Here is a 26829-nt window from a genome sequence, read left to right on the forward strand (position 1 = left end):
GAAACAAGAGTTTGGGATAAAGCTTCAGTTACCTTTTGCCCATGGTAACTCCTCCAGGAGTAAATGTCTCTTCCGAGGGGTAGATTTCTCTCACTTCCTGTTGTCTCACCCGTTCTTTTGTTGTTGTTCATTCATTCAGTCGTTTCCGACTCGTGACCTCATGGACCAGCCCACACTAGAGCTCCCTGTTGTCTGTCACCATCCCCAGCTCCTTCAAGGTCAATCCAGTCACTTCAGGGATGCCATCCATCCATCTTGCCTTTGGTCGGCCCCTCTTATTTTCCTTCCATTTTCCCCAGCATTGTCTTCTCTAAGCTTTCCTTTCTTCTCATGATGTGGCCAATGGACTTCATCTTTGCCTCTACTATCCTTCCCTCCAATGAACAGTTTGGCTTTATTTCCTGAAGTATAGACCGGTTGGATCTTCTCGCTGTCCAAGGCACTCTCAGAACTTTCCTCCAGCACCACAGTTCAAAAGCATCTCTTTTCCTTCGCTCAGCCTTCCTTATGGTCCAGCTCTCACATCCGTAGGTGACTATGGGGAATACCATTGCTTTAACTATGTGGATCTTCATTGCAGTGTGATGTCTCTACTCTTCATTCTTTTAACAGGATTGGACGTTGCTCTCCTCCCAAGAAGTAAGTGTCTCCTGATCTCCTGGCTGCAGTCTGCGTATGCAGTAATCTTTACACCTAGAAATACAAAGTCTGTACCCCTTTCTTTACAATCAATCATTTGTAAGTCGGATGCTTGTAACTCGGGAATCGTCTATAATCAGTCAGTATACAGTTTATATTCACTTACTTTTTTCCCTATTCCTTTTCCTCCATTAGTTTAGGATTCCTCCTTCCATATTATTTATGCTACAACTCCTTTATGCTCTTACCACTAGAAATTATGGGTAGGGGTGATGGGACTTGTAACCCAAAACTTCCCAATCCCCTTTTAAATGACATAATTAATGAATCCATTGAGTTCCTCCCTATACTTCCATTATTTTCTCATATCAATTCGTCAAAAGTATTTCTGATTTCTAAAGTACCATATAGCAGTTTAGACTGGGAATGGGCAAACTTGGACCCTCCAGGTGTTTTGGACTCCAACTCCCACCATTCCTCACAGCCTCAGGCCCTTTCCTTTTCCCCCTCAGCTGCTTAAGCTTAAGCGGCTGAGGGGGAAAAGGAACGGGCCTGAGGCTGTGAGGAATGGTGGGAGTTGGAGTCTAAAACACTTGGAGGGCCCAAGTTTGCCCAGGCCTGGTTAAAACTATCTTATATGAACCCACAGCTTCAAACTGTAACCCATTGTATTGCCTTAGCCTTCCTTATAACATGGGAGAATGGGAAACTGGGTATACAAGTTATTGTGAAAGCGAGGAGCTACTATCACGGCCTATTCCTGCCTTTTCGACGTTTGAAACGAGGCGAATAGCGACAGTCAAAGGGCTGAGAGGACTTGGCGCATGCGCCTTCGGAACACGAGCGAAATCTTCGCCCATCAAGCTCGTGATTGGACGTTATCTCCCACCGCTTTTTCACCAGCCAATAGAAATTGAGTCACCATAGACTTATTCATTGAAAGAGAGTGAAGAGTGACTTGGCACGTTTTGTGACTGCAAGTAATTTTTTAGAGATGGCAAACCTATCAAGATTGGTTTCTGAATTTGCCTTTCCCTTCGGTCTTCCTACCCTAAGGCTTTATTCATTTATTTGTCGTGTCAGAGCAACCACTCCATTATATTACATTTCTAACAGAACAAAGCAAACAAACAAATAAAAAACTTGTACAAAACTACCAAACCCTAATACAAAACTTGTACAAAACTACCAAACCCTAAGGCTGAGAGAGGGTAATGAATAATAATGCTAGAGCGGGGCCTCGAACGTGCTGAACTTGCTGATTGAAAGGTCAGCGGTTCGAATCCGGGGAGCGGTGTGACCTCCTTCTGTCAGGCCCAGCTACGGCCAACCTAGCAGTTAGTAAACATGCAAATATGAGTAGAGCAATAGGTATAAGCACACAAGAAGCTTGGCTTGTCATTAAACATCAAGAAAACCAAAGTGCTCTTCCAGCAGTCACCAGCCAATCCCTCTCCAATGCCAGAAATATAGCTTAATGGTGTAACATTAGAAAATGTTGACCATTTCCGCTATCTTGGCAGCCACCTCTCTACAAAAGTCGACATTGACACTGAAATTCAACACCACCTGAGCTCTGCGAGTGCAGCATTTTTCCGAATGAAGCAGAGAGTGTCCATAGGGACACCAAGGTCCTTGTTTATAAAGCTATTGTCCTCCCAACCCTGCTATACGCCTGTGAGACGTGGACAGTCTACAGACGTCACATGCAACTCCTGGAACGATTCCATCAGCGCTGCCTCCGGAAAATCCTGCAAATCTCTTGGGAAGACAAGCAGACAAATGTCAGCGTGCAGGAAGAAGCAGACCACGAGCACTGAAGCGATGCTCCTCCGCCATCAATTCCACTGGACCGGCCACGTTGTCTGGATGCTCGACCACTGTCTTCCAAAGCAGTTGCTCTATTCCGAACTCAAGAACAGAATGTTGGTGGACAGGAAAAGAAATTTAAAGATGGGCTCAAAGCCAACCTTAAAAACTGCAATAGACACCGAGAACTGGGAAGCCCTGGCCCTTGAGCGCTCCAGTTGGAGGTCAGCTGTGACCAGCAGTGCTGCAGAATTTGAAGAGGCACGAATGGAGGGTGAAAGAGGGGAACGTGCCAAGAGGAAGGCGCGTCAAGCCAACCCCGACCGGGACCGCCTTCCACCTGGAAACCAATGCTCTCACTGCAGAAGAAGATGCAGATGAAGAATAGGGCTCCACAGTCACCTACAAACCCACCACCAGGATACTACACTTGGAGGACCATCGTCCTCAGACTACGAGGGATCGCCTAAGTTAAGTTAAGTGGGAAGGTAACGGCTCTCCATGCAGTCATGCCAGCCACATGACCTTGGAGTGAGTACGGACAACGCCGGCTCTTCGACTTAGAAATGGAGAAGAGCACCAACCCCCAGCGTCGAACACGACTGGACTTAATCTCAGCGGGAAACTTTGACCTTACTAAAGTCAATGGGAATAGCATAAGGCCAAAGGCAAAGGAGGTTTTGCGTTTCATCCCTGCCTGCCCGGCATCGGAGCCTCTCGTCACTCTTCGTTTTCCTTACTCTTACTGCTTTCTTTTGCGGCAGTGGCCGTCAAGTAAGGTTGTCGTAAACGGAGGTTTCCTTGACGGCTGAGATAAGACTCAACGAGGCGCTTCTCTCCATTAAGATGGGTAAGTCCACCTGAAAGGCCCCGAAGTGCTGTGAAAGCTTGGAATTTGGGCCCCAGACCAGTTTTGAACTGGAGCAGGGAGAAAAAGGACAGAAGGGAAACTGTTAAGTGTGTTTAACCTTGGAGTTTGTGCCACGATTATTGATTGGTTTGAAATGTCCATTTTCTCAAGAAGGGATTCTTGTCATCCATAGCTAGAAGGAAGAAGTTTTCCAGGGCCCTCCACACAGCTCTATATCCCAGAATATCAAGGCAGAAAATCCCACGATAGCTGCTCTTTCCACACAGTTGAATAAAATCTCACATTTTCTGTTTTGAACTGGAATATATGGCAGTGTGGAGTCGGATAATCCAGATATTGTGGGATTTTTTGCCTTAATATTCAGGGATATAGGGCTGTGTGAAAGGGCCCTGGGTTTTCTGAATCCACACTCAGATAATGTGGGATTTTCTGCCTTGATATTCTGTGTGGAAGGGCCCTTCCACACAGCCCCATATCCCAGAATATCAAGGCAGAAAATCCCACATTATCTGAGTGTGGACTCAGATAACCCAGTTCAAAGCCGATATTGTGGGATTTTCTGCCTTGATATTCTGGGATATAGGGCTGTCTGGAAGGGTCCCTAGTCCTCAAATAAGGGACACCATATCTACCTAAAGGCTCTTCCACACCGCCATATAACCCAGAATATCAAGGCAGACAATCCACAATATCTGCTTTGAACTGGGTTATCAGAGTCCACACTGCCTTATAATTTGGTTCAATGTGGATTTTATACTGCTGTGTATAAGGGGCCTTACTATCTAGACATGGGACAGTGCCTGATGAAACCAGTTTCATATTAAAACAATAATAAGTTCAAACATTTTAAGCAATATAAAATATTAAAACCAAGTACAGGCTGAGTTCTCATCCGAAATGCTTGAGACCAGAAGTATTTTGGATTTTGAAAATTTACATATAAATAATATATATCTTGTGTATACATTATGTATATTTTGCAGACAACTTGTGGATAGCATAGATTGAGGCATCTTTGCTTTCTGATTATTCAAATGTACAAAAACTGTATCTCATGTATAAAATGTTTGAAATTATTGTGTAAAAATACTTCTAGTCAGTGTGTAGAATTCATAATAATACTTTATTTGTATTCCACTTTGTCTCCCTAAAGGGACTCACAACCATGAAGGCAAGCATTCAATGCCTTAAAAACAGCCATATCTTTTAATACAGTAACCACCCACCCGAATCCCAAAGTAAATCCCAACATACAATCGTGAATTGTAACATAAAACTAAAATTACATATCTAACCTAAAAACATGAACCTCGATATCAGAATCACTAAAGTTTCAACTAAAAAAGTTTAAAATAATTGTGTTGTGATGTCAATAGTGCCAACTGAGCTGACAAGGGCAGAGTAAAATGGTAGTTTCCAGTCAAGGTGTATTAAATAGCCATATATATGAAACATAAATGAATGTGGGTTTTTTTCTATTGTTATGAAGAATGTGGGATTTTGGGGTCATTTTATTGAGTCTAGATAACAGTTAAAGCTTTCCAACTTTCCAAGAGGGGACATCCTGTTTTAATGAGTGATACATGCCGTCTTTTTAAGGGGAAGCTTTCTAGTCCTCAAGTAAGGGACATCATATCTTTAGATCTGTCTATATATAGATAAGGGACAGATGTCAGGCCTGATATGTCATTTCTTGTGTCCACTATCTAGTTTGTATTGTAGTAAGGATTCTCTGTACCATCCATGATGCATTATAATAATATTATAGAATCATGGTTGGAATAGATCTTGTGGGCCACCCAGTCCAGTCCCCTGCCAAGAAGCAGGAAAATCATATTATCTGGATTTCGGAGGTAGAAAGTACAGTACAGACAGCAGGGTGGCCTTCATTCTTTTTCATAGCTAGGCCAAGAGGCTTTCTGGCTTTTTCCAGGTGTCTCAGACCCAATCTACACTGACATATAAGGCAGCTTCAGAATGCAGTTTTACAGCATTGAATTAGATTATATGAGCCATATAATGCCGTTTGGTGCATTTAAACTGCATTCTGAGCTGCATTATATAGCAGGGCAGATGGGGCCACAGGGTCCTGCTGTCTCTCATACTTGTTCAATCAATGCTGCAGGTTAGCTATTTGTGTGCTGTGAGAGAAAGTGCAGCAAACATATCAAAGTAACAGGAGATATATACACACACACTGGCACTAGAGATGTGGAGGTGATTAAAAATTGAGTATGGATGGTATTGAGTCCTTTGATTGTTTATTCTCTTTCTTCCAGTTGTGCTACTCATCTCATACAGCAAGTTTTAATAATAAGACCAATAAGCGGATGGCTGATCAAGATGTAGAGGAGACTCTCCTGAGTCCTGCAGGTGAAGACGTGATAAAGGATAGTGATGAGGAGAAAGAAGTGCCTGTGACAGAGAACAAGGAAGGAGATGATGATCCCTGGGATCAAGATGGCACCCCAAATGTTGCCTTGCAGGACAAGAAAGGAGAAAGCAATGATCAAATGGCTCTCCCTAATGAAGCTGACACCAAAAAAGTTGTGCCTGGGATCATTTACCTTGGTCATATCCCTCCCCGCTTCCGGCCCCGGCATGTCCGGAACCTGTTGAGTGTTCATGGTGAAGTGGGGCGCATTTTCCTACAACCTGAAGGTGAGCTGGGGTGCATTAGGAAGGAGTAAGGTGGTCTTGTGTGCATATGGATGGAAATAGCAACCTTCTACAAGCCTCCTATACTAGTTATTTGTTGGATATATAATTCAGATTGCTTACTATATTGCATATATATGATTTAGTTTGCAGTTTTCACTTAACTCTGTTGTTTGAGGTTGAGGCGGGGGATTGCAGACCATGTGACCAGATCTGGGACTATTCAGACTGAGACGCCATTTTGGAAGCCAGTTTTTACCTAAGTACAGTACATTTTACCTCAGAAGCAGTACAGTTTAGAAATCAGTCAGTGTCAGTATGCTGGAGTGTATTGCCTTTATTGAGTTAATACTCAGTAATGTATTAGACTGAAGAGAGTATTAGTCTGTATGCAGTTAAGTTTGTAAGTGAATCAACTATGTTACTTTTAACGAAGACTACCTATTTTGGTCTCTTGAGAGCATGATTTAAAAGTAATATATTTTATGGGAGAGTAGTTGTTTCTTTTGGGCAACTGAAATAATACTTCTGAACATCTACTATATATTTTATGCACTGGCATATTTTTGTTCATAACAGTTCATAGAGATAACTAGGTATATCAGTCTAACAGCTGAGAAACCTAAATTGCCTTGCATGAATATTAGTGGATCTTTACTACTAAGGAAAAGATTGACTCAAGCGAGTTTTTAGCTCTTCTCAGGAAGATCATCATTTACAAAAAGGTTATAATTATTCCATATAGTGCGAATGCCAATTGATCTCCAAAAAGGGTCACACTTCCAAATGGCTATAGAGATTCTGGTTTTCCAGAAGGTTATGGTCTCTAATAATAAACTAATTTGTATCCCGCCACCATCTCCTCAAAGGGGACTCAGGGCAGCTAACATGAGGCCAAGCCCAAAATTACAGTATAGCAAAATAAAATATAAAGAAGCAGAAAATACCATCAAAATAAATACATGAAATAACAAAATAAAATAAGCAGTTACAAAATAACATGATGCATAAACATGTGCTCAATCGAGCCAGGTGTTATGAATGCCAAGGTGAAGTGCTATGTTGGATGCAATCTCTATTTTGAATTGAGGTCTGTATGGAGAAGTGGATGAAGGATGAGGATATCCAGGTGGAAACATACCTGCTGTAAGATTTCTTACACTGGACAACACTAATTTTGGTGCCTCAAATGTTAGTCCTGTTTCTGGGTATGTTTGACCTGCTGATTCCAAAAATGGCACTAGTTTCCCCCTATCAGCTATAGTTTTTGAGATACAGTGCATATGCCGTGTACAAATAGCCACCTGCTCATCTATAGAAAACCATGATAACCATATCTAAGAAACTAGAGCGGATGCAGTCTATTTAGCGCAACTTTCTGAATCAGTGCCCCAAATGATCCCTGGAACAGGCCTAAAAAAACAAAGACACCAAGAAAAAAATGGTTGTGGCTGGGCTGTGTTATTGAAGACATTCTGACTGAAGGGCTAAACAATTCTCATCTCAAAGTTTAAAGTACGTTTCTCTTGAGCAAGTTACTCTATTAAGTTCTTTGGTTTGTTTTGCTATTGAACTGCTTTGCAATCTTGTAGCTGGAAAAATGCTATATAAATGGTCTTAAATAAATAATCGATAGCGGATATATCTTCCATTTTATATGTGAAAGACACAGCAGCTGAGTTACAGTGACATATCCATAAGCCAATGGATTTAAAGGTTTGACCTGAGATTCTAAGATCTACTTTCAAGTCTGCACAACGTATAACCCATTTCTCTCTCTCTCTCTCAGAACGATTTATACGAAAGAAGAAGAAGAAAGCTGGAAGCAATGCCAAGAATTTCACCGAAGGCTGGGTTGAATTCCGGGATAAACGTGTAGCCAAATTGGTTGCTGCCAGTTTGCACAATACACCTATGGGCACCCGCAGGAGGAGTAAATTCCATTATGATCTCTGGAATATGAAGGTGTGTGTGTGTGTCGGTGGGGGGGGGGGGGGAGTGTTGGGAGCTACTCATAAGGATGTTTAGAATTTCCTCTCATCCATTCTTAATTTTTCCTATAACATACCCAACAACAACAAAAAAAAATCTTGGTGTCTTGATTTCTAGGCCTGTTCCTAAGGTTATCTGGGGCTCTTATTCAGAAAATTGCATTGGAGAAGCTGCATCAGCTCTAGTTTCTAAGATATGATTATCAAGGTTCTCTATGGGTGAGCAGATGGCAATTGGTAGATGGCATATGTTATGTATCTCAAAAACTAGAGGTGATGAGGGAAACTGGTGCCATTTTTGGAATCAGCAGGTTAAATATACCAAGAAACAGGGGTAATATTTGGATACAAAAATGTGTTGCCTGCTGTAATACATTTATTGGCTCCTGAAAGTAATAGGAAATTAACACTTTATTTGAGCTTTGAAAATAGCAAATTTCTTCCTCTAATTTGGTGTTCCCTTTGTAGTTCTTACCATCACCTGCTTTTAAAGTGATGTGACATAAATAGTTTTATTACATTATATTCAAGTATTTTACTGTGTGTGCACCATTTACAGAGATTAAGGGGACATGACTGATAGTGCCTACTTGAAGTGGAGGAGTTGGAATTTATCCAGAAGATGGAATAGCAGTACTTTATGCAGCATCTTTAGTTAAAATGTTTCACCTTAACGTAACACTCTGTGACAATGCAGTGCTCATGGTTAAAGATATCTTGCCCATTATATCATTTCTAAGAAAAGCAAACAAATAATGGGTAAACTGAATATGTTTTGGAAGAGCAAGGAATTGCTGCCATATGGGCTTCTTCTCAGAATTACGTTAATTCCTTAGCTCTGTTTTGAATCTTATTGATAAGAATAGTGGAGAACCTTCTTTGGAGGCTTTTAAACAGAGGCTGGATGGCCACCTGTTGGGGATACTTTGATTGTGCTTTTTCTTCATGGCAGGAGGTTGGACTAGATGGCCCATGTGGTCTCTTCCAAATCTAAAATTCTATGATACTTCACACGATTCACGTAGGCATATTTATCTGGGAAAGTCTTACTGGTCTGAATGCCTTTTAGTAGGATGATTTCCCTTCAGGGCAGGATATTGGACCAGAAGTCATCTATGGATGGAAGTAAAGCCATTTTCCTCTATTCTTCATAAAGTGAAATACTATTCTCAGCAGAGATGTGGTATGCTTGTTTGCTGATTGTGCCTGAATTTAGGTCAAGGGCTGCAAGAAATTAAATGGAGGACCACATACTGCCTACCTTTTTTCTAAGAACATTGCTACCAACTATTATAGTCTAACTAGTTATGGAGGGAGAGTTCATTTTCCTCCAATTTGCCCAGCCTTGTTTTAGACCATAAGTTCTCAACCTATGGGTCCCCATGTGTGGCCTACAACTCCCAGAAATCCCAGCCAGTTTGCCAGCTGTTAGGATTTCTGGGAGTTGAAGGCCAAAACATCTGGGGACCCACAGGTTGAGAACCACTGTTTTAGACCACAGAGTGCTGAGGTTTGAAGTTTCATGAAGTCTTAAGCCATTTCCTCATCTTTTGTTCCTAGTACTTGCACCGCTTCAAATGGACTCACCTCAGTGAACGGCTCGCATATGAACGGCAAGTGCGGCAACAGCGGATGCGTGCTGAGGTTTCACAAGCCAAGCGCGAGACCAATTTCTACCTCCAGAATGTAGAGAAGAGCAAGCACTTTGCCGCAAAGGGAAGCCAGAAAGCGCAAGAGGAAAAGAGCTGGGGCTTTGTCCAGCGGCGTACTGAGGAAGAAATCCAGACCAGCAAAGGGAAGAAGCGTCTGAAGCAGCAACTGGCCCGTGCTGCTGAGATACAACAAAAATCTCAGTCGAACAGTTCCCTGCTAACCAAAATCTTCAATGTCCAGCAGTAGCAATGGCTTGCTCCCCATCCTGATCTACCTTTGACGAGTAGAGAGACTTAAAACTTCCAAAGATCCTATAAGAAGTAAAAATGGTCATGTTTTGTTTAGCCCATTTTATGAATACATTGTGATCAACATTTACTGATCTTTCTGCTGTGCAGAACCTCTCTTGCCAGGCAAGGACCAGAATTAAAGGTTTCTCTTTTTGGGATTAGAGTCTTTTGACCTTTCTTTTGGTGTCTGGAGTTGGTCTGTTGCATCCTGTTGGACTATGAACCAGTTCCTGGAGCTAGAGCCATAAAGGGCTGTGGCTGCATAAGGTAGATGACTCTGAACGGGAACTGAAACTTATTAGGATCCAGTTGCTAATACAAACCACAGATTCTAGAAAGCTAAGGGGTGAGAGTTAAATAAAATGGTCAGAGTTCCTTGTAGTCTATAAAATATCAAAATACATCAGTCTTTACCTCTAGTTGGATGACTGATCCCAATCACTGTTAAATGGGCAATATCAAACATCAATTATATGGGCTGTGAAGATGATAAAATAGTAAGTGAATATGCATCACTGGATGTTTCAGATGGAGTATTGTGTAATCTGCAAGGTGTATTATAATCAGAGTAGGATAATACTTTTTCTCAAAAATTGTACTGTGTTCAAGATTGCTAATTATCCTAAAACATTGTGGAAAACCTTTGTTTTATTAAAAAAAATTAAACCCCTTTCATTCTGGTTATCAACTGTGAAATATCTGGAAATTTTGAGAACATGTTTGAAAGAATTTGGGAAATTTTCAATGGAGTTGTTTATTCAAAGAGATACTGTAACTGATTTAAAATATCCAGCATTTATATGGCAATTTAACCCATCAAGGGACTGGACCACTATACGGAAGGCTGTAGTATTTGGGGAAGTTGTTTGAGTGTTGAATTGAGTTTTGAGATCAGGCTCCAATTCCCTGCTCAGCCCGGGTAACCTTGGGCAAGCCATGCCCTCTTAATTTATCTATTTACTAGATTTATATCCTGTCTTTCTTTAGGTGGCGGCGGGGGGGGGGGGGGGGGGGGCACTCAATGCAGTCTTACAACAGATAGCAATTTGATGTCATACACACATATATCAAATAAACAATTACAATTAAAACCAAACAATTAAAACTTGAATTATTAAAAACAATTAAAATCAAGCCAACCAAAACATAATCCAGGGCCATTCCATTCATCTCAGGTTATAATGAGATACAGTGATGGAAAGGGTTAAAATGAATCAATAGGATTTCCCTGCAGGCCTTTTCTTAAGGGTTAAAAGAAGCCCATCTACCAGTCCTATCTTAAAATGAAAATACTTGTTATCTGGAGGCATAGGACTGGTTAATCAGACCGGCAGGGTTGCACAGTACATGGGATTCAACCTTAACTGCACCACCCACTCTAAAATATGAGAGAAGTAAGAGGTCCTCAAAAATCCTCTTTCTTGACTAGTTACATTTATTAAATCAGAAGACCTGGAAATTTGGAGATTTCCTATGGAGGAAAAAAATGATGGTGTATAGGAATGCTTGCAACCCAAATCTATATAACATTTGGATTTAGAAAAAATGTCCACATATCTCAGTTAATTGTTTTCATCATTGTGAAAGAATACAATTTGCATTGCTGGGAAGCAGATATTTGATTAAATGCTTCAGGAGAAACTGAGGCATGCCCATGTACTACAAGATAATCACAAGATAGCCATCATGGATTTAAAAAAAAGTATGAGCAGATTCTCTAATCTCTCAGGCCATCTTGGCAATACGGCACCTCCCTGCCTCTTACTTCAATCTGTTTAATATATTGTACTTATATGCCACATCCGAAGCCGCCTGCATGAAGAGTACTTCAGAAATATTCAGATTTTTAAAAAGGATTTAAGACAACGTAGTAGACTTGGTTCCCTTTCTAGAGTTTCACTGTCTTTTCCAAACTCCTATTGCCTGAGGAATGGAGGAGAGTGGCCCTACTGTGCCAAGGGGATTCTTACTGTGTTACGAGAAATCACAGACTCAAACTACCCTAGCAAACAAGGAAACAATTCTATGAACCTCCCCCCACTATCTGATGGTTTTTATTCCTTATTTTTTACATAAATTTTACATAAATTAAGAGCTACTTCAAGGATAAGGGTAGAGCTTGGAAGAGTCATATTCTCCTCAAAAGCTACCAGATTCCCCACAGAAAACAGGCTTGCTAGCCATGTAGATCAGAATGCTGGAATGTGTAGTGTTAGATTACCATACAAGTTTGGTAAATTGCAGTGACAGTAGAATAGGGTGGTACTTTTCACATGACGCAATGCTTTTCCCATTGCTGCTTTGCATTTCCATTTTGATTGCAGCGCCTCTTTTCATTGGTGGTGGGAAAACCTTTTTGATAGCTTCCAATACCACCGCTTTCCAGTTCTGTCTCTGGTGTGATGAGTTTCTTCAGCTGCAGTTCCAATATTTTGTCGGTCACCTGCCATGAGTGGGGGATGTTCTCTTCTTCGCCCTCACTATTTCCAAGCAAAGTAAGTTTGCTTCTACTCATTTTTCTTTTTCTTTTATATGACTTTTTTCTTTTATTGGTTGGCACAATTGTGTAACTGTAATAAAAATAAATTTTAAAAAAATAAAAATCAATATGCATGTATCACGTAGCCCTCCTTTGTTCTCTGGGGTTTCATACTTTCCCTCACCTTTTTTCTTGCTCCTCCGTAAGACCAAGAATGTAAAGAGCCTCTTTCTGTGAGGTCCTCTCAATTTTCCTGAGACTATGTAAGGCTTTTTCTCCTGTTTTTCTCAAGAACATGGACTTTTATTAATTATGCACAATTAGTCATAGAATCCTAGAGTTGGAAGAGACCTCATGGGCCATTCAGTCCAACCCCCTGCCGAGAAGCAGGAAAATCGAATTCAAAGCACTCCTGACAGATGGCCATTCAGCCTCTGCTTAAAAGCCTCCAAAGAAAGAAGCCTCCATTTTTGTGTAAAACTACTTTTACATATCTTACAATGCAGACTATGTTTGTCACTCTGTGCTTGATCCTGTGTATGGAAGGTGTGGGGTTGATAGTTGTTCAGCTTCTGCCTCGCCAATGATTACTCTGCTTGAAATCCCTCACCTTTCAGAGCTTGCTGTTTCCTAAAACTGACCTACACCAACCATTCATACCCCAAGAAATCATATAGGAATACTTCTCCTGGTCACCTTATTCAAAAGCTAGTCCCCCTTTTACTTCCAGACACTGGTGATCTACCTGGGTTTTCCCGAAGTCAAAAAAGTACTCATTTGCCTATTCCAAGGGTGGATGATGTATCAAGCCTTTCTGAGTTGTCCAAGCACAATTCTGGATCAGATGAAGAAACATTTGAGAGGTGATACTGGGAACTGAAAATTGGTTCTTGAGAAATGGGTGTGCCAAGTCTTGCTTGAGATATTTATAGAAAGTCTTGATTGGTGCAACAGCATCAGAACATTCTAGTCCAATGAAAAGCTCAGATTCCGAGCACAAGCAGGAAGTTATGATCTAAGGCAGTGGTTCCCATCCTTTGATCCTCCGTGTGTTTTAGATTTCAGCTTCCATAATTCCTAACAACCGGCAAACTGGCTGAGATTTCTGGGAATTTAAGTTCAAAACACCTGGAGGATCAAAGGTTAGGAACCACTGGTCTAAGAACTCTAGGATAATGATGATGATGATGATGATGATGATGATGATAATAATAATAATAATAATAATAATGGGTTGTTGTAAATTTTTTGGGCTGTATGGCCATGTTCCAGAAGCATTCTCTCCTAACATTTTGCCTGCATCTATGGCAGGCATCCTCAGAGGTCTGTGAGGTCTGTTGGAAACTAGGAAAATGGGTATTAAAAAACTAAAATCATAACAGTAAATAAAAAAAAAAACACTCAAAAACAGGGGAAGTCCAGAGAAGAAACAATAAGGGACAGCTAATCACCTCTCAATAAAAGATTCCCCCATGCAGTAAGAAGTCACACTTTGAAACTGCTAGGCCATTAAATGCTAATCAAGGTGACCAATTGAAACATTCACGCTTGCCTCCAACAGACAAGAGTTCTTTCTCCCACCCTGGACATTACACAGATATATAAACCACATTTTCCTAGTTTCTAACAGACCTCTCAACCTCTGAGGATGCCTGCCATCGATGCAGGCGAAATGTCAGGAGAGAATGCTTCAGGAACATGGCCATACAGCTCGAAAAACTTACAGCAACCCAGTGATTATGGCTGTGTTAGCCTTCGACAATACAATGATAATAATGATAATAATAATAATAATAATACTTTTGTACCCCTGCCACCAGTTTTTTTGTGGGGTGCAGATATCTCAGGATATCTGCACCCTACAATCCCCAAAGGAAAAGCTTGGGAGGGGGGCCACAATTAAGCTTTTAGGGATGAACAATTTCCCTGTGAAAGGTGGGGTGTTTCACCAGAAGAAGCTGAGAGAGGTTCTCAGACAAGGCTTTCTTGATTGTGGTAGCAATGTCCCACACCCAGAATGACACTTTCTCCTGTGCTGCTGGAGACAAGAAGGGTTTCAGGGAAGGGGAGCATTGCTTTAAGGAAGGGGTTCTCAAAGTGTGCTCTGTTGAGCCCTTGGGGCTCTGTGAAGTATATGGAGGGGCTCCACGGCTTTCTCCTCCTCCCTCCCTCCTCCTTCCCTCCAAGCTTTCCCTCCTCTTTCCTGCTCCTCCCCCTCAAAAACCTTCCTCCCACACTCTTCCTTGCTTCCAAAAAACCTATTTCTCTCCCACTGCTTTGATTGTACATTTCCTGCATGGCAGAAGGGGGTTGGACTAGATGGCCCCTGGGGTTGATCCATTTATTATTATTATTATTATTATTATTATTATTATTATTATTATTAGATACATAACAAGAATAGTACACAGCAAACGAGACCCCTATACTGGCTTTTGTATATGATCACATGTTGGACACTTCCCAGGTGTCTAGGACTGTGTGATGTATCGGTGACTGATGCATGCAGATCCGAGTAGGGTGGCCTTTTGCAGCTGACAGATGGTAAATTTGTCAGCACCATTTGTTTTTAAGTGCAGGCCAAGGTCTTTAGACACTGCACCCAGTGTGCCGATCATCACTGGGACCAGCAAAGTCTTTGCATTATTATTATTATTATTATTATTATTATTATTATTATTATTATTAAAGCTGGGTGGCCATCTGTTGGGAGTGCTCTGATTGTGCTTTTCCTGCATGATATAATATATAAACATTTACTGGGGCTCCACAATAAACTTTTGCTTCAAAAAGGGCTCTGTGGCTGAAAATGTTTGGTAACCCCTGGTCTAAGGGAATAAGAAAACAATTAAGAAAGGGCTGCTGCCTGCGAGGCTGGGGTACCAAATTATTATCTTCTCTTCACAAGGGTGTATTTTCAGATGGCTTCTGATAATGGGCATTAAGAGCTGGTTTTTGAACTAGTGTGTAGGCCATGTGAAGTGACCTGAGTGTCTGATCTGTGATGCCATGCTTTGGCTATAAATATATAAGCTTTCCAGGTCCCCTGAGCTGCTGAACTTCCTGACCAAAAGGTCAGCAGTTCAAATCCAGAGAGTGGCGTGAGCTCCTGCTGTTAGGCCCAGCTTCTGCAAACCTAGCAGTTTGAAAACATGCAAATGTGAGCAGATCAATTGGTACTGCTTCTGCGGGAAGGTAATGGCACTCCATGCAGTCATGCTGGCCACATAACCTTGGAGGTGTCTATGGATAATGCCGGCTCTTTGGCTTAGAAATGGAGATGAGCACTAAACCCCAGAGTTGTACACGATTAGACTTAATGTCAAGGTGAAACCTTGACCTTTACCTATATGAGCTTTCCAGTAGCCTTGCCTTTTTAGGAACTGGTAGAATTGGGAAGGTCATAGTCGCAACTCTGGTGCATATCAGGATGACTGAAATGCTGAGGGTACAAAAGTTTCTAACCATTCAAACAGGCACTGGGCAAAACTAGGTAATTGGCACACTGTTTAGTAAATAAGAGGGTGATAACATACACTTCTGTTTTTCACATGACAGCTCACCCTGTTAAACATTGCAATGTCTCACTGTTTTTAACAATTTGCTCTTTCGTTGCCACCCTGTTCTAGGAACTAGCCAGATGGCATTCCTTCCCAGCATTCAAAGATGGGGGAAAGTCAGCCCTTTCAGAATTGCCCAACTAAAATTCTGAAGCTAGTGGCACAAGAAGGAAACATTTGGCACACTTGTTAACATTGGACTTGTTAACATTGGACCTTATCAATGGCCTGATCAAACTTCCTTGAGTGCTTTAATCCAGTGCCTCAGAATGTGTTTGAAAAGTTTCCAGGGGATTTTAATGAGGGTACCCAGGTTGCCAACATAATTGCTTTCTGGAAAGGTGGGAGGGGATGGTGTAAGGGCTTCATACCTTGGGCCCCAGGACAAGAGGCCACTTAAGACACCAGGAGGATAAAAGCAGGAGGCAAGCGCAGCCGCTCACTCATCTGACAAGCTTTGCCAAGATGAAGGTGCTTCTATTCTTGGGCATCTGCTTTCTTGCAGCCGTGGCTGTGCCCAGCACCGAAGGCAGGCGAATGGAGAGATGCGAAATGGCTCGAATGTTCAAGAAGGCAGGCTTTGACAACCTTGTGGGCCGTAAAGTGCCTGACTGTGAGTACCCTTTGGTTTTTACCCAAAGCTTGGAAGAATGTCCTCTTGGAAAACAACTCTTTGTCTTTCCCAGCCAGCATGGTCACTGCCCGGGCTGCTCTAGATGGTTAGAACTGCAGTCCAAAAAAGTCACAGCCAAGCTTTGAAGCGGCCCTACTGCTTTCCCATGCCTATGGGTTACCGACACACTAGTTGAGGGGTTGCAATCTCCTCATTAGGCCTACGACAGAGTTGCAAAGGAGAATGAGGAAAACTGTCATAATGGCAGCTCTCCCTTTTCTTAGGTTTCTACAGAGGAAAAGAAATAATTTTTGTATATCCCAGTAGAGGGAAACTTTAGTCCAATTGTATAAAATATATGAGACACAGACGTAATATAGAGGACACACATAAGAAATTTCATGGGAAACCAAAAAATCCTTTTTCAACCAAAAAGGACAAAGAATTAAATTATTTGGTGGAGCAAAGACAACATTTGGATACTCCATAAAATCTGCTTAACAAGTATATTATATGTTTAGTGTAATGTTCACCATTATATGCAAGATTTTTCAAAGTACAGGAATTGTATTTAATCTGGAGTGTTGTGTGGTTTCCAGGCTGTATGGCTGTGTTCTAGTAGCATTTTCCCCCTGATGTTTCACATGCATCTGTTGTTGGCATCTTCAGATGATATTTAGTCTGTTTATGGAAACTTTGGACCAATAAAAAGATTATGGATTGGCTAGAACAGTGGTTCCCAACCTGTGGGTCCCCAGATGTTGTGGCCTTCAGAAATCCTAACAGCTGGTAAATTGGCTGGGATTTCTGAGAGTTGTAGGTCAAAACACCTGGAGACACACAGGTTGAGAACCACTGGGCAAGATGGTGAAGGAAACCCCATCTTTGATAAGAAATATATTTTGAAGTTAATTCATTGTTTATTCTCTCTTAAACTACAATGTGCAAAGGAAAATACCTAGGGTTTACTATGTGAGCTATTGTTCTAGACATCATACAATAATAATAATAATAATAATAATAATAATAATAATAATAATAATCTTTATTTATACCCTGCCACCATCTCCCCCAACAGGGACTCGGAGCAGCTTACATGGGACCAAACCAGAACAACAAATTAAAATACAAAAATACAAATTGCAATAGAATAAACAACATAACAATGAAGTAAAAACATCAAAGCATATGAACAATATACACAAACCATAGAAACCAAACATAATGACAGAGAGCGGGCTTCATGTTCATAAAATGATTTTAAAACTCAGGGTGAGATAAAGGGGCAGAACTGTTTGTAAGGGAAAATTCATAGATAGACAGAGAAATAAACAAAACAAGTGTACTATGTGGGAGAAAAATCAAAATCTGTTTTTATGAAGGGCTTCTTGAAAGGCATCCAGAATGACAGATAATTTGGATCTTTGGTAATGTGGCACGATCTTCCGATCTTCTTGCAGGGGTCTGTCTGGTACAACATGAGAGTTCTTACAACACCAGGGCTGTCAATGTTAATAGTAACAAGAGCCGCGACTATGGCCTCTTCCAGATCAACAGCAAATATTGGTGTGATGACGGAAAGACACAAGGTTCTAAGAACGCCTGTCGTACTAAATGCAACAGTAAGTGTGGATGTGTCTGCGTTTATGTGCATATGAAAATGTGTATTATGGAGAGATACACTAGCACCAACACCCCTTACCTGTGACATGGAAGCATGAAGGCACACCGATTTCCTCATTCAGACTTCCATTTTGGCCCGTGACATTTATCCAATGTCCCTCCCTATTTTTCTCTCTTGCTGGCTCATTCCAATCTGTTTCTTCTCTCTTAAGAATTCCTAGATGATAACATTGACGATGACATCCGGTGCGCCAAGAAAATAGCACAGGAGGCCAAAGGGCTGACTCCTTGGTAAGTGGACTCAAGATCAAATGCTTAATTTTGGAGAAAGTTTGTCTGCCTGGCAAGATGGTGTGAAAGAGAGATGGGGAGGGTGACAGAAAGAAAGAGAAACCCATTCCATGGTTCTGGCTCAACCACCCTTGACTTCAACCTGTGTAATGCCAGCAGGAGCCTCGGCTGAACATTACCACTAAGGGAATACATCCCTCAACAGAGCAAAGGTTCTCCACACAATCTCCCAGATCAAGGCTGGAGTTACTGAGCTCTCTTAGCCATCCCTGCCTAATTCACTATCAAGACACTTTTAACAAAAACCTCAAACTCTGAACATCTTGACAATTTGTTATTTATTTATTTCACATATTTGTATCCTGTCTTTCTCACCCCCGAGGCGGGGACTCAGGACGGCTTCACAACAGGCAGCCATTTGATACCATCGCACAGATTTAAAATAACAATTACAATTAAAATGGTTAGTTAAAACATCAATTGTTAACACATTCATTTAAAATCATGCAAGTTCAAAATCACAGTCCTGGTGAGTCCATTGTCGGTCACATATAATCAATCCTATTCTTGATTGCTGCATCTACTGTTCGAACGCTTGGCCTCACAACCATGTTTTAAGTTGTTTTCTAAAGGTCAGGAGGGAGAGGGGCTGATTTGATGTGTCACTGGGAAGGGAGTTCCATAGATGAACAGCCACCACAGAGAAGGCCCTGTCTCTCGTCCCCACCAGTCTCATTTGCGAGGATGGTGGGACTGAGAGCAGGGCCTCCCCTGGCGATTATACCTTCACAATGGTTCATAGCAGGAGATATGTTTAGACGGGTAAGCTGGGCCGGAGCCGTTCAGGGATTTATAGGCTAAAGCCAGCACTTTGAATTGTGCTCGGTAGCAGACTGGCAGCCAGTAGAGCTGGCGTAACAGAGGGGCTGTATGCTCCCTGTATGCTGCTCTGGTGAGCAACCTGGCTGTCGCCCGTTGTACTAATTTAAGCTTCCGAACAGTCTTCAAAGGCAATCCCACGTAGAGTGCGTTGCAGTAGTCTATACTAAATGGACTACTGCATGGACTACTGTAGCCAAGTCAGACTTTCCAAGGTAGGGGTTCAGTCTGGATTAGATATTGGCTTAGGAAGGATGGAGCAAACATGGACAGAATGGTCTCTCCTCTGCTAAACAACATATTTCCAGATTTAAAAAAGAAAGATGAAGGGAAAAGAAGTCTGAATGGATACACGAAGGAATCTACCCTTATAGCAAGTTGTGTCCATGCTGTTTGCAATAATTTATCATTGGCTTTTCATTTCTTTACAGGGTCGGTTGGAATAAGCACTGCAAAGGGAAGGACCTTTCTCAATATGTCAGGGGCTGCTTCTAGTCCAGAAACTCTGAAGACAGCATTGTTGAGGGAGAATGGAAATTTCAAAGCAGTGGTGGCAATTGGGTGTCGGGAGAAAATGGAAAGAAAAAAAGAATGAATAGCACCATGTATTCAAGCAAAAGATCGTGGCATTTGTGAACCAATCAAACATGCGGGATGGGCTGAGCCAATCCATGGCTCCTTCCAAATCTTTTGTGGTGGAATGTGTGCAACTTTTTGGTGATTAATAAAAAAGATGTTGTTCCTTTATTTTGCTGCAGTCTTTAGATTTCTTTTGCTGTTTTCTTACAAGAAAATAAGTTCCGAAGGAGAGTTCTACAGATGGGAAATTATGTTTGATTGTAATGGCACATAGATGTTTGGGGGAACTAGAGGCTGGGTTACTAAGAAGGGTACTCGAACAAATGTTTGTGTCCACACTTCAGCTCCTACAGGGTAGAGCAAACTGTGTGATGCAATACTCTTATGTTCCTCAGAGAATGATTACAATCATATATTACATTTTTAATAGCAAGAATGACTTAGGGCCCTTCCACACAGCCCTATATCCTAGAATATCAAGGCAGAAAATCCCACATTATCTGCTTTGAACTAAGATATTTGAGTCCACTCTCAGATAATGTGGGATTTCCTGCCTTGCTATTCTGGAATATAAGGCAAGCAGGAAATCAAATACTCCCCAATTGTCCTTCTAATCTAAAATCCTAAACTCTTCTGGTCCCAAGCATTTTGGATAAGAGATGCTCAACCTATAGTATACACTTTTGAAGACTATGAAAGTTCACTCTGTCAGCTTAATTTCCTCAGTCTCTAAAGTGCCAGAAGATCCTTGCTTTAAGCAAAATGCTGATTATTCTAGTACCTTTGCATGCATTGGTCCAAAATATTGTAAGTAAATGTATTTCTTATAGCTACAAAGCTTTCTTGAGTGCTTGAGAGTAGTGGGAGGAGGATACCTGAAAATCTGGGGAAAAATATAGCCAGTGGTCTGTTTTCTCCATAAAGTTTGAGAAATACTTTTGAGCCTTTCGGGAGAAAAAAAAAGGCTGGGTTGGTAAATTTGAAGCTTGAGAGAGCTTCTTAGACAAGGATTTCTGGCTCATCAAACTCACCAGAAAATTTAGCCATTGTTTTTAACCATTATCATTATGTTTATTTATACCCCGTTTTATCTATCTCGAAGGGGACTCAAAGGGGCTTGACATCTAGAAGATTCTGAACTGACTTTGCAGATACAGGAAATACCGTATGTGCGATTTCAAAGAGACCATGATGGAGAAATTCAGAGTTAGAAATCCATCAAATACATTTAAAATTTAAAACCACAGCACCCTGTGCCTAGATCTTTAAAACCTCCATATGTAAATGATGGTTCAACCCCTCTTCTACTTTCCCTTCAGCCACCACCCTGTTCTAGAAACTCTTCCAGAATTGCTCAACTACAAGTCTGTGCCATGTGACATAAGAGGGACACATTTGCAAAGAAATCCTGTGGTTCTTAATAAACACACTGGTTAAGGAGGGGTCAATCCCATATTAATGGCCTCACCTAATACTTCTTAGTTGTTTCAATCCAGAATTCCAGAATATGTTTAGAAAATGTCCAGGTTTTTTTTAATGAGAGCACTGAAGTGACCAATATAACTCTGATTCCTGGAAAAGATGGGAGGGGATGGTTTAAGAGCTCCATATCTTGTACTTCATGATGAGAGGCCACCCAGGACATCAGGAGGATAAAAGCAGGAGGCAAGGAGCTGTTCACCCATCTAACAAGCTTTACCAAGATGGTGCTTCTGTTCTTGGGTGTTGTGACATCTTGCAGCTATGACTGTGCCCAGTGTCAAAGGCAAGAGTATGGAGTGATGAGAAGTGGTTTAGATAATGAAGTAGCATGGTAATGGAAGTCTCCCTAAACCCTACAGTAGCTCATTGTGGGTATCCACTTGTTTTCACCCAGACTTGGAAGAATGTCCTCTTGGATAGCTGTTCCAAACATTTGCAGGAGTCTACCATATACCATGAAGCTGTGAACAAGTTTCCCTAGGGACCACCAAACACAGCGCCCGAACACTGAACTTGAAGGGCACTGTGGACTTATTCGGCCAGGGAGCTCAGCCGTAGCAGAGCACTTGATGAACCAACCTGGACACAGCATATTATTTGAGAACACAGAAGGGCTGGACCACTCTAACAACCACTATGTTAGTCTTCACAGAGAAACCACTTAAATCCACAAGCATGTGGACAAATTCAACAGAAAGAAGGAAACCATGAAACTTAACAAAATCTGGCTACCAGTATTAAAAAATTCCAAGATCAGGACAGTAAATAAAGAGCAACTCTCAGAAAACAGGGAAATTCCAGACAAGAAACAATCAGGGCCAGCTAACACCTCCCAACAAAAGATTCACCCAGACAGGAAGAAGCCAGGCTATGAGATGCCTTTGAATTCAAGACAGATGAGTGTGTCATCCAAATTAGCTGGCAGTTTGCCAAATGTCCTAGATTTCCTATGTGCCTCAGACTAAAAATTTTGAGAAACTATCAAGACTCTCGGAGAGCAGAATCCATTGCTGGCTGTATTTCCCTAAAATTACCTTTTGTCCAGGAATGGCCCTACCATTAAGCAGAAGGAAGAAACAGATTTTTGATATCATGACAAAGCACATAATTGTTTTTAAACTTCTTTTTTATTACTATGTTTATATTCTCAGGGAGGGGGAGAGAAAAGTCTTCCTAAGTGAGTTTGCTTACAAAGAATCTCATTCCATTTTGGATCAGGGTGTTCTTGTTGCTATTGTTAGACCCAGAAAGAATATAAATTGTCTGTATCTCATGGCAGCTGATTATCTGGGCATTCACATACAACAAGAATTACATTTTAATCCAAAGAGCAAGGTTCTTAGCTCATCTATTATTTTTAATGAGCAACCTATGGAGCCCTGGGTGCTCATACTCAAAGGATTACAACAAATTAGTGAGGAAGAAAGATCTCCTGTTTGCCTCAAAGTACATATTATTAGTGCTCCCTTCCTGTGCTTTCTTCCAAACTAATGGGTTCAAATTAGAAGATAAATTTCACTGAAGATTAGGAAAACCTTCCGGTTGGTGAGTTGTTTGACAGAGGAATTGACTGCCCTGAGCAGGAGTAGGTTGGCCTTCAATGGAAGTCTTTCAACAGAAGTTGTCCACTGCTTGGAGTACTTTAGTTGTGAATTCTTTTGCTTGGAGGATGTTGAACTAGATGACTCTTTTAAGAATTTGTAACTCAGTTAATCCCTTATTGGGTTTTTCTTGGCAGCTGTCACCTTTTTGTATCTTTCCTTTGGTGGTAACTTCTTCCTATCGCTACCATTTGTTGAATGGCTGCTGTCTTCTGACAGCTGGAGAAGCAGACCTATGGAACAGGTCCTTTAGCAGACCTGATAAAAGCAATCTGATTATAATTTCCCTTTACTGTAACTTGATGCAATGGCAATATCAGCAGACTATGTACACAGCAGTTCTCTCTCAGTAGCATGAACTCTCCCATTGCAGTGTTCATGGCACTTTAGTGAAGGACCCAAACATAGAAATTAAAACTATGGGTTGACATATCATTACAACTTGCCCTGGATGTCTGTCTAGAAGCAAAATGGCAGTGATGAGCACTCAATTGATGCAGCTGGGCAAATTAGTTAAGTGCCGAGAAGCCAATGTAAACTCAACGGTAGACTCACACCTCCCATGAGGGAGGGATAAAGGTGCTGCTTAGAGTGGGCCACCAACTTCTCCCTACCTTGTTGGTGGCCCCTGGAGCAGAGGAGCAGCTTCCCATTCATTGGTAGCCAAGGCTGAGCACAAGGCTTTGCCTCAGAAGAGGAGGGGCTGTACCACCTGTGAAAACAAGACGAGTAGTCATGTTGGTGAGTTCTAGGATATGAGCATGGTGGAAACCAAACTTACATGTTGGTTGCCACATCTTATGGGCATGCTCTAGCCTCTCATCAGTCGAGATTATGCTGGCATGCTTTTACATGGGGAGATCTTTGATAACCCCACGGGCAAGGACAAATAGTCCAGAAGACCTCAGTCGAACATGCCTGCGAAAGACAACAGCTGCAGGCAGGAGTTTGCTTGTAGAATCTGCTGTGCATTTAGCACGCTGTTTATGGAGACATGTGATGAGAGAGGCCTCTTGTTTGACGGTAGCAGACGTTCTTTGTCCTTTCAGGGGAAGGTGGCCAATGTAGGCCTATCTGATGTATGGAAGTTTTTGTATATTTCCGTATATGCGCCATGACAGGCTAATCCAGCAAAAAAAATAGCCAATAGTAAACCCTTTCATGGTATCAAAATTTTTACCCTACATGTGAGAGGGTGTGTAGTATGACCCTGAGGGACACTGTGGTCGAGTGCAAAGTAAAGCGATGTGGGATTTGGTCTTAGATAATGCAAAGCCATCCTGTATGGTAGAGATCAATATAAGGTCTCCAGCTTCCATGGAGTCGCCCGAAGAGTGGGACTCAGGTAAAAGAGGTAAGGTAGGGTCAGAGGCACAGGTGCAGCAGGTAACTGTTGCAGCTGAGGGGAGAATGTTACAATTTTCATAGGAGCTGGCTGCTCGATTGTTGGCAAAAGGATGGAGAAGCCACACAAGTTCTGTCAGGACAGAAGTTCCAGGTCTGTCAACAATTATGGCAGGAGAAGTTCTTCCTTGGTTCCCTCCTCCAAGAGAGTGTAGTAAAGGAGGACCATGAAAGGCATCATGCCTATGAATTTAGGATTAGGCTACCACCAGAGATTCCTATACTACTGTAAGGTAAACATTTATGTAATTCTCATATATAGAACAGGTCTACTTTAGTTAAGACTTGGGAGTTTGATTTAGGGTGATGGTAATGATTCCCATCAAGAGGTTCAGCAGACTTCAAAGAGGCACACCCATCGGACCACATTCTTGTAGACTGGATAACTGGTTGTCCAAGGCTACCCCAGACTCCAAATTATTTGAGCAATATATGAGATTGGGTTGTTGTAGGTTTTTCGGGTTGTATGGCCATGTTCTAGAAGCATTCTCTCCTGACGTTTTGCCTGCATCTGTGGCAGGCATACTCAGAGAATGCTTCCCACAAATGCAGGGGAAAATGCTTCTACAACATGGCCATACAGCCCAAAAAACCTACAATCTAGTGAATCCAGCCATGAAAGCCTTCAACAATACAATATACAAAATGATTCAAAACAAATGATAACACGATTTCTGGAAAGCATTTATTTAAAACAATTTGTTTCTGGTAAAACACTTTAGGAAATTAACATTGTTTTTGTATCAAGGACAAGGCCTGTACATGATTTTCTATGGGGCTTTGCTTCCCACAGTCCAAGATCAAACATCACTGTCTCAAGAGGATCAAAGTCAAAGCATCCCACTTCCATCCAGTGATCCAATCCATCTAGTCAGATTGTTTCTGGGAGAAGGGACAAAAAGGGTTACATTTGGCAATGAATGTCAAGAGCACCCACCCCCAAAAAGACCCCTAATGCCACATTAGAAGTAATCTAGTCGAACTTCCCTCCTGCAAAAAACTGTCTTCTGCTAAGGAGAAGGACTTTCATTGAAGTTCTGGGATGACTCAATGGCTCATTCTAAAAGACAAAGAAAGGATGTGTATGCAGTACAGTCTCCATATCGATGGTACGGTACCTGTGGCTTAATTTATCCAAGTCTGACAAAATCTCTAGACATTTTCTAGGTCCTTCAGTGTGATTCTATAATATTCTTGGTTCAGAAGTCCTTCTCTTCAATAGAGGGCACTGTTATCTGTAGTTTCACATATCCAAGCAAAGCCTGGGAATGTATCTCCTATAGATATGGAGATTATATAGTGTTTTGTTGTTCATATACCATATATTTACCACCTTCAGAACAAGTTGCTATTTTGTGGAAAACACAGAAAATGACACCTACCTTAGTGCCCCACTCCCATGAACAGAAACCTACAATTTCCACTAAAGCCTATACCAACTTGTTCTCAGGACTGTAGCATGAAAGGATACAATTTAATGATTCCCACTAATTTTCGTCATTGCATCCTAATGCAATTGGCATTTGAGTCTACATGTTCAATGAAATAGAATATTAAGCTCATCCAGTTTGGCTCCTCTGTAGGTAAATTAAATTTTTAAAGTTTTGAATGGAATGGTATCCATAGACAATGATAAAGCAAGTAATATGGTCTGTTTTTAACACAAGCAATTCATAAACCAAGGCAGGATCCACTTGCCTTCATGTTTTTTAGTAGGCAAGCAAATCCCAGATCAGTTCATGAAGCACCACTGATTCTTACCTAACATTACTGAAAGCTACAGACCAGGATGGGATGTGGGGAGGATAACCAAATCCACTTCTTTGTAAAAGACCAAACCTGGCCTTCTGTACATAAAAGGTTGTTGCTTCAACATCCCAACTCAGCTCTGAATTATGTACTCAGCTCTTGGCACTCAGAGAAAGCCAGCCTTTCTCATATTTCGGTCAAGGAATGTGCAGGGACAGCTGGTATTATACTTCCTGCTTTCCTAACAGGGCTAAAGGAAAACATATTGGGGAAATGTAGTTTGGCTAAAGATGAAGAACATTATTTCACTACTAGAACTTAAAGGAAGGGTGGGGAATTCAACACTCAAAAGGAAGTAATGGGTAAAAGAAAGGCTGGTACTTACCAGAGTATCTGCATTTTCTAATGTGGAATGAGAACATATCCTTGGATTGCTTGCTCCTCCCACTTGCTCCAATATGCAGAAATATGTAAATTGCTGCACTCATTTTCACTTGGTAGTCATATTGATGACTATGAGAGAGACATCAGTGCCAAAAGAGACAGATGTGATCAGACTCTTTTAAGCAGTGAATACACCTCCATATTTTCCATGCATAGTTGAAATAAAGGCTTCATAAGCCAGCAAGATACATACTCTGGAAGACCCATTAACATC

The 26829-nt window shown here is 41.4% G+C and overlaps 2 protein-coding genes across 2 annotated transcripts; both read left to right on the forward strand.

Moving 5' to 3' along the window:
- Nucleotides 1-3218: 3218 nt before the first annotated feature.
- On the forward strand, nucleotides 3219-10069 carry ABT1 (activator of basal transcription 1). The gene is made up of 4 exons (XM_060762722.2): nucleotides 3219-3298; nucleotides 5599-5980; nucleotides 7767-7942; nucleotides 9529-10069. Exons 2-4 carry the CDS (start codon nucleotides 5650-5652, stop codon nucleotides 9865-9867), a joined length of 846 nt encoding a protein of 281 aa, XP_060618705.2. The 5' UTR covers nucleotides 3219-3298; nucleotides 5599-5649; the 3' UTR covers nucleotides 9868-10069.
- Nucleotides 10070-16355: 6286 nt separating this feature from the next.
- Nucleotides 16356-20103, forward strand: LOC132767597 (lysozyme C-like). Its single transcript, XM_060762721.2, has 4 exons — nucleotides 16356-16563; nucleotides 18024-18185; nucleotides 18399-18477; nucleotides 19788-20103. The coding sequence occupies exons 1-4, from the start codon at nucleotides 16416-16418 to the stop codon at nucleotides 19849-19851; spliced, it is 453 nt and encodes a 150-aa protein (XP_060618704.2). The 5' UTR covers nucleotides 16356-16415; the 3' UTR covers nucleotides 19852-20103.
- Nucleotides 20104-26829: the final 6726 nt, after the last annotated feature.

The sequence above is a fragment of the Anolis sagrei genome, chromosome 2 (genome assembly GCF_037176765.1).
Source record: "Anolis sagrei isolate rAnoSag1 chromosome 2, rAnoSag1.mat, whole genome shotgun sequence".
NCBI classification, from domain to species: Eukaryota; Metazoa; Chordata; class Lepidosauria; order Squamata; family Dactyloidae; genus Anolis; species Anolis sagrei.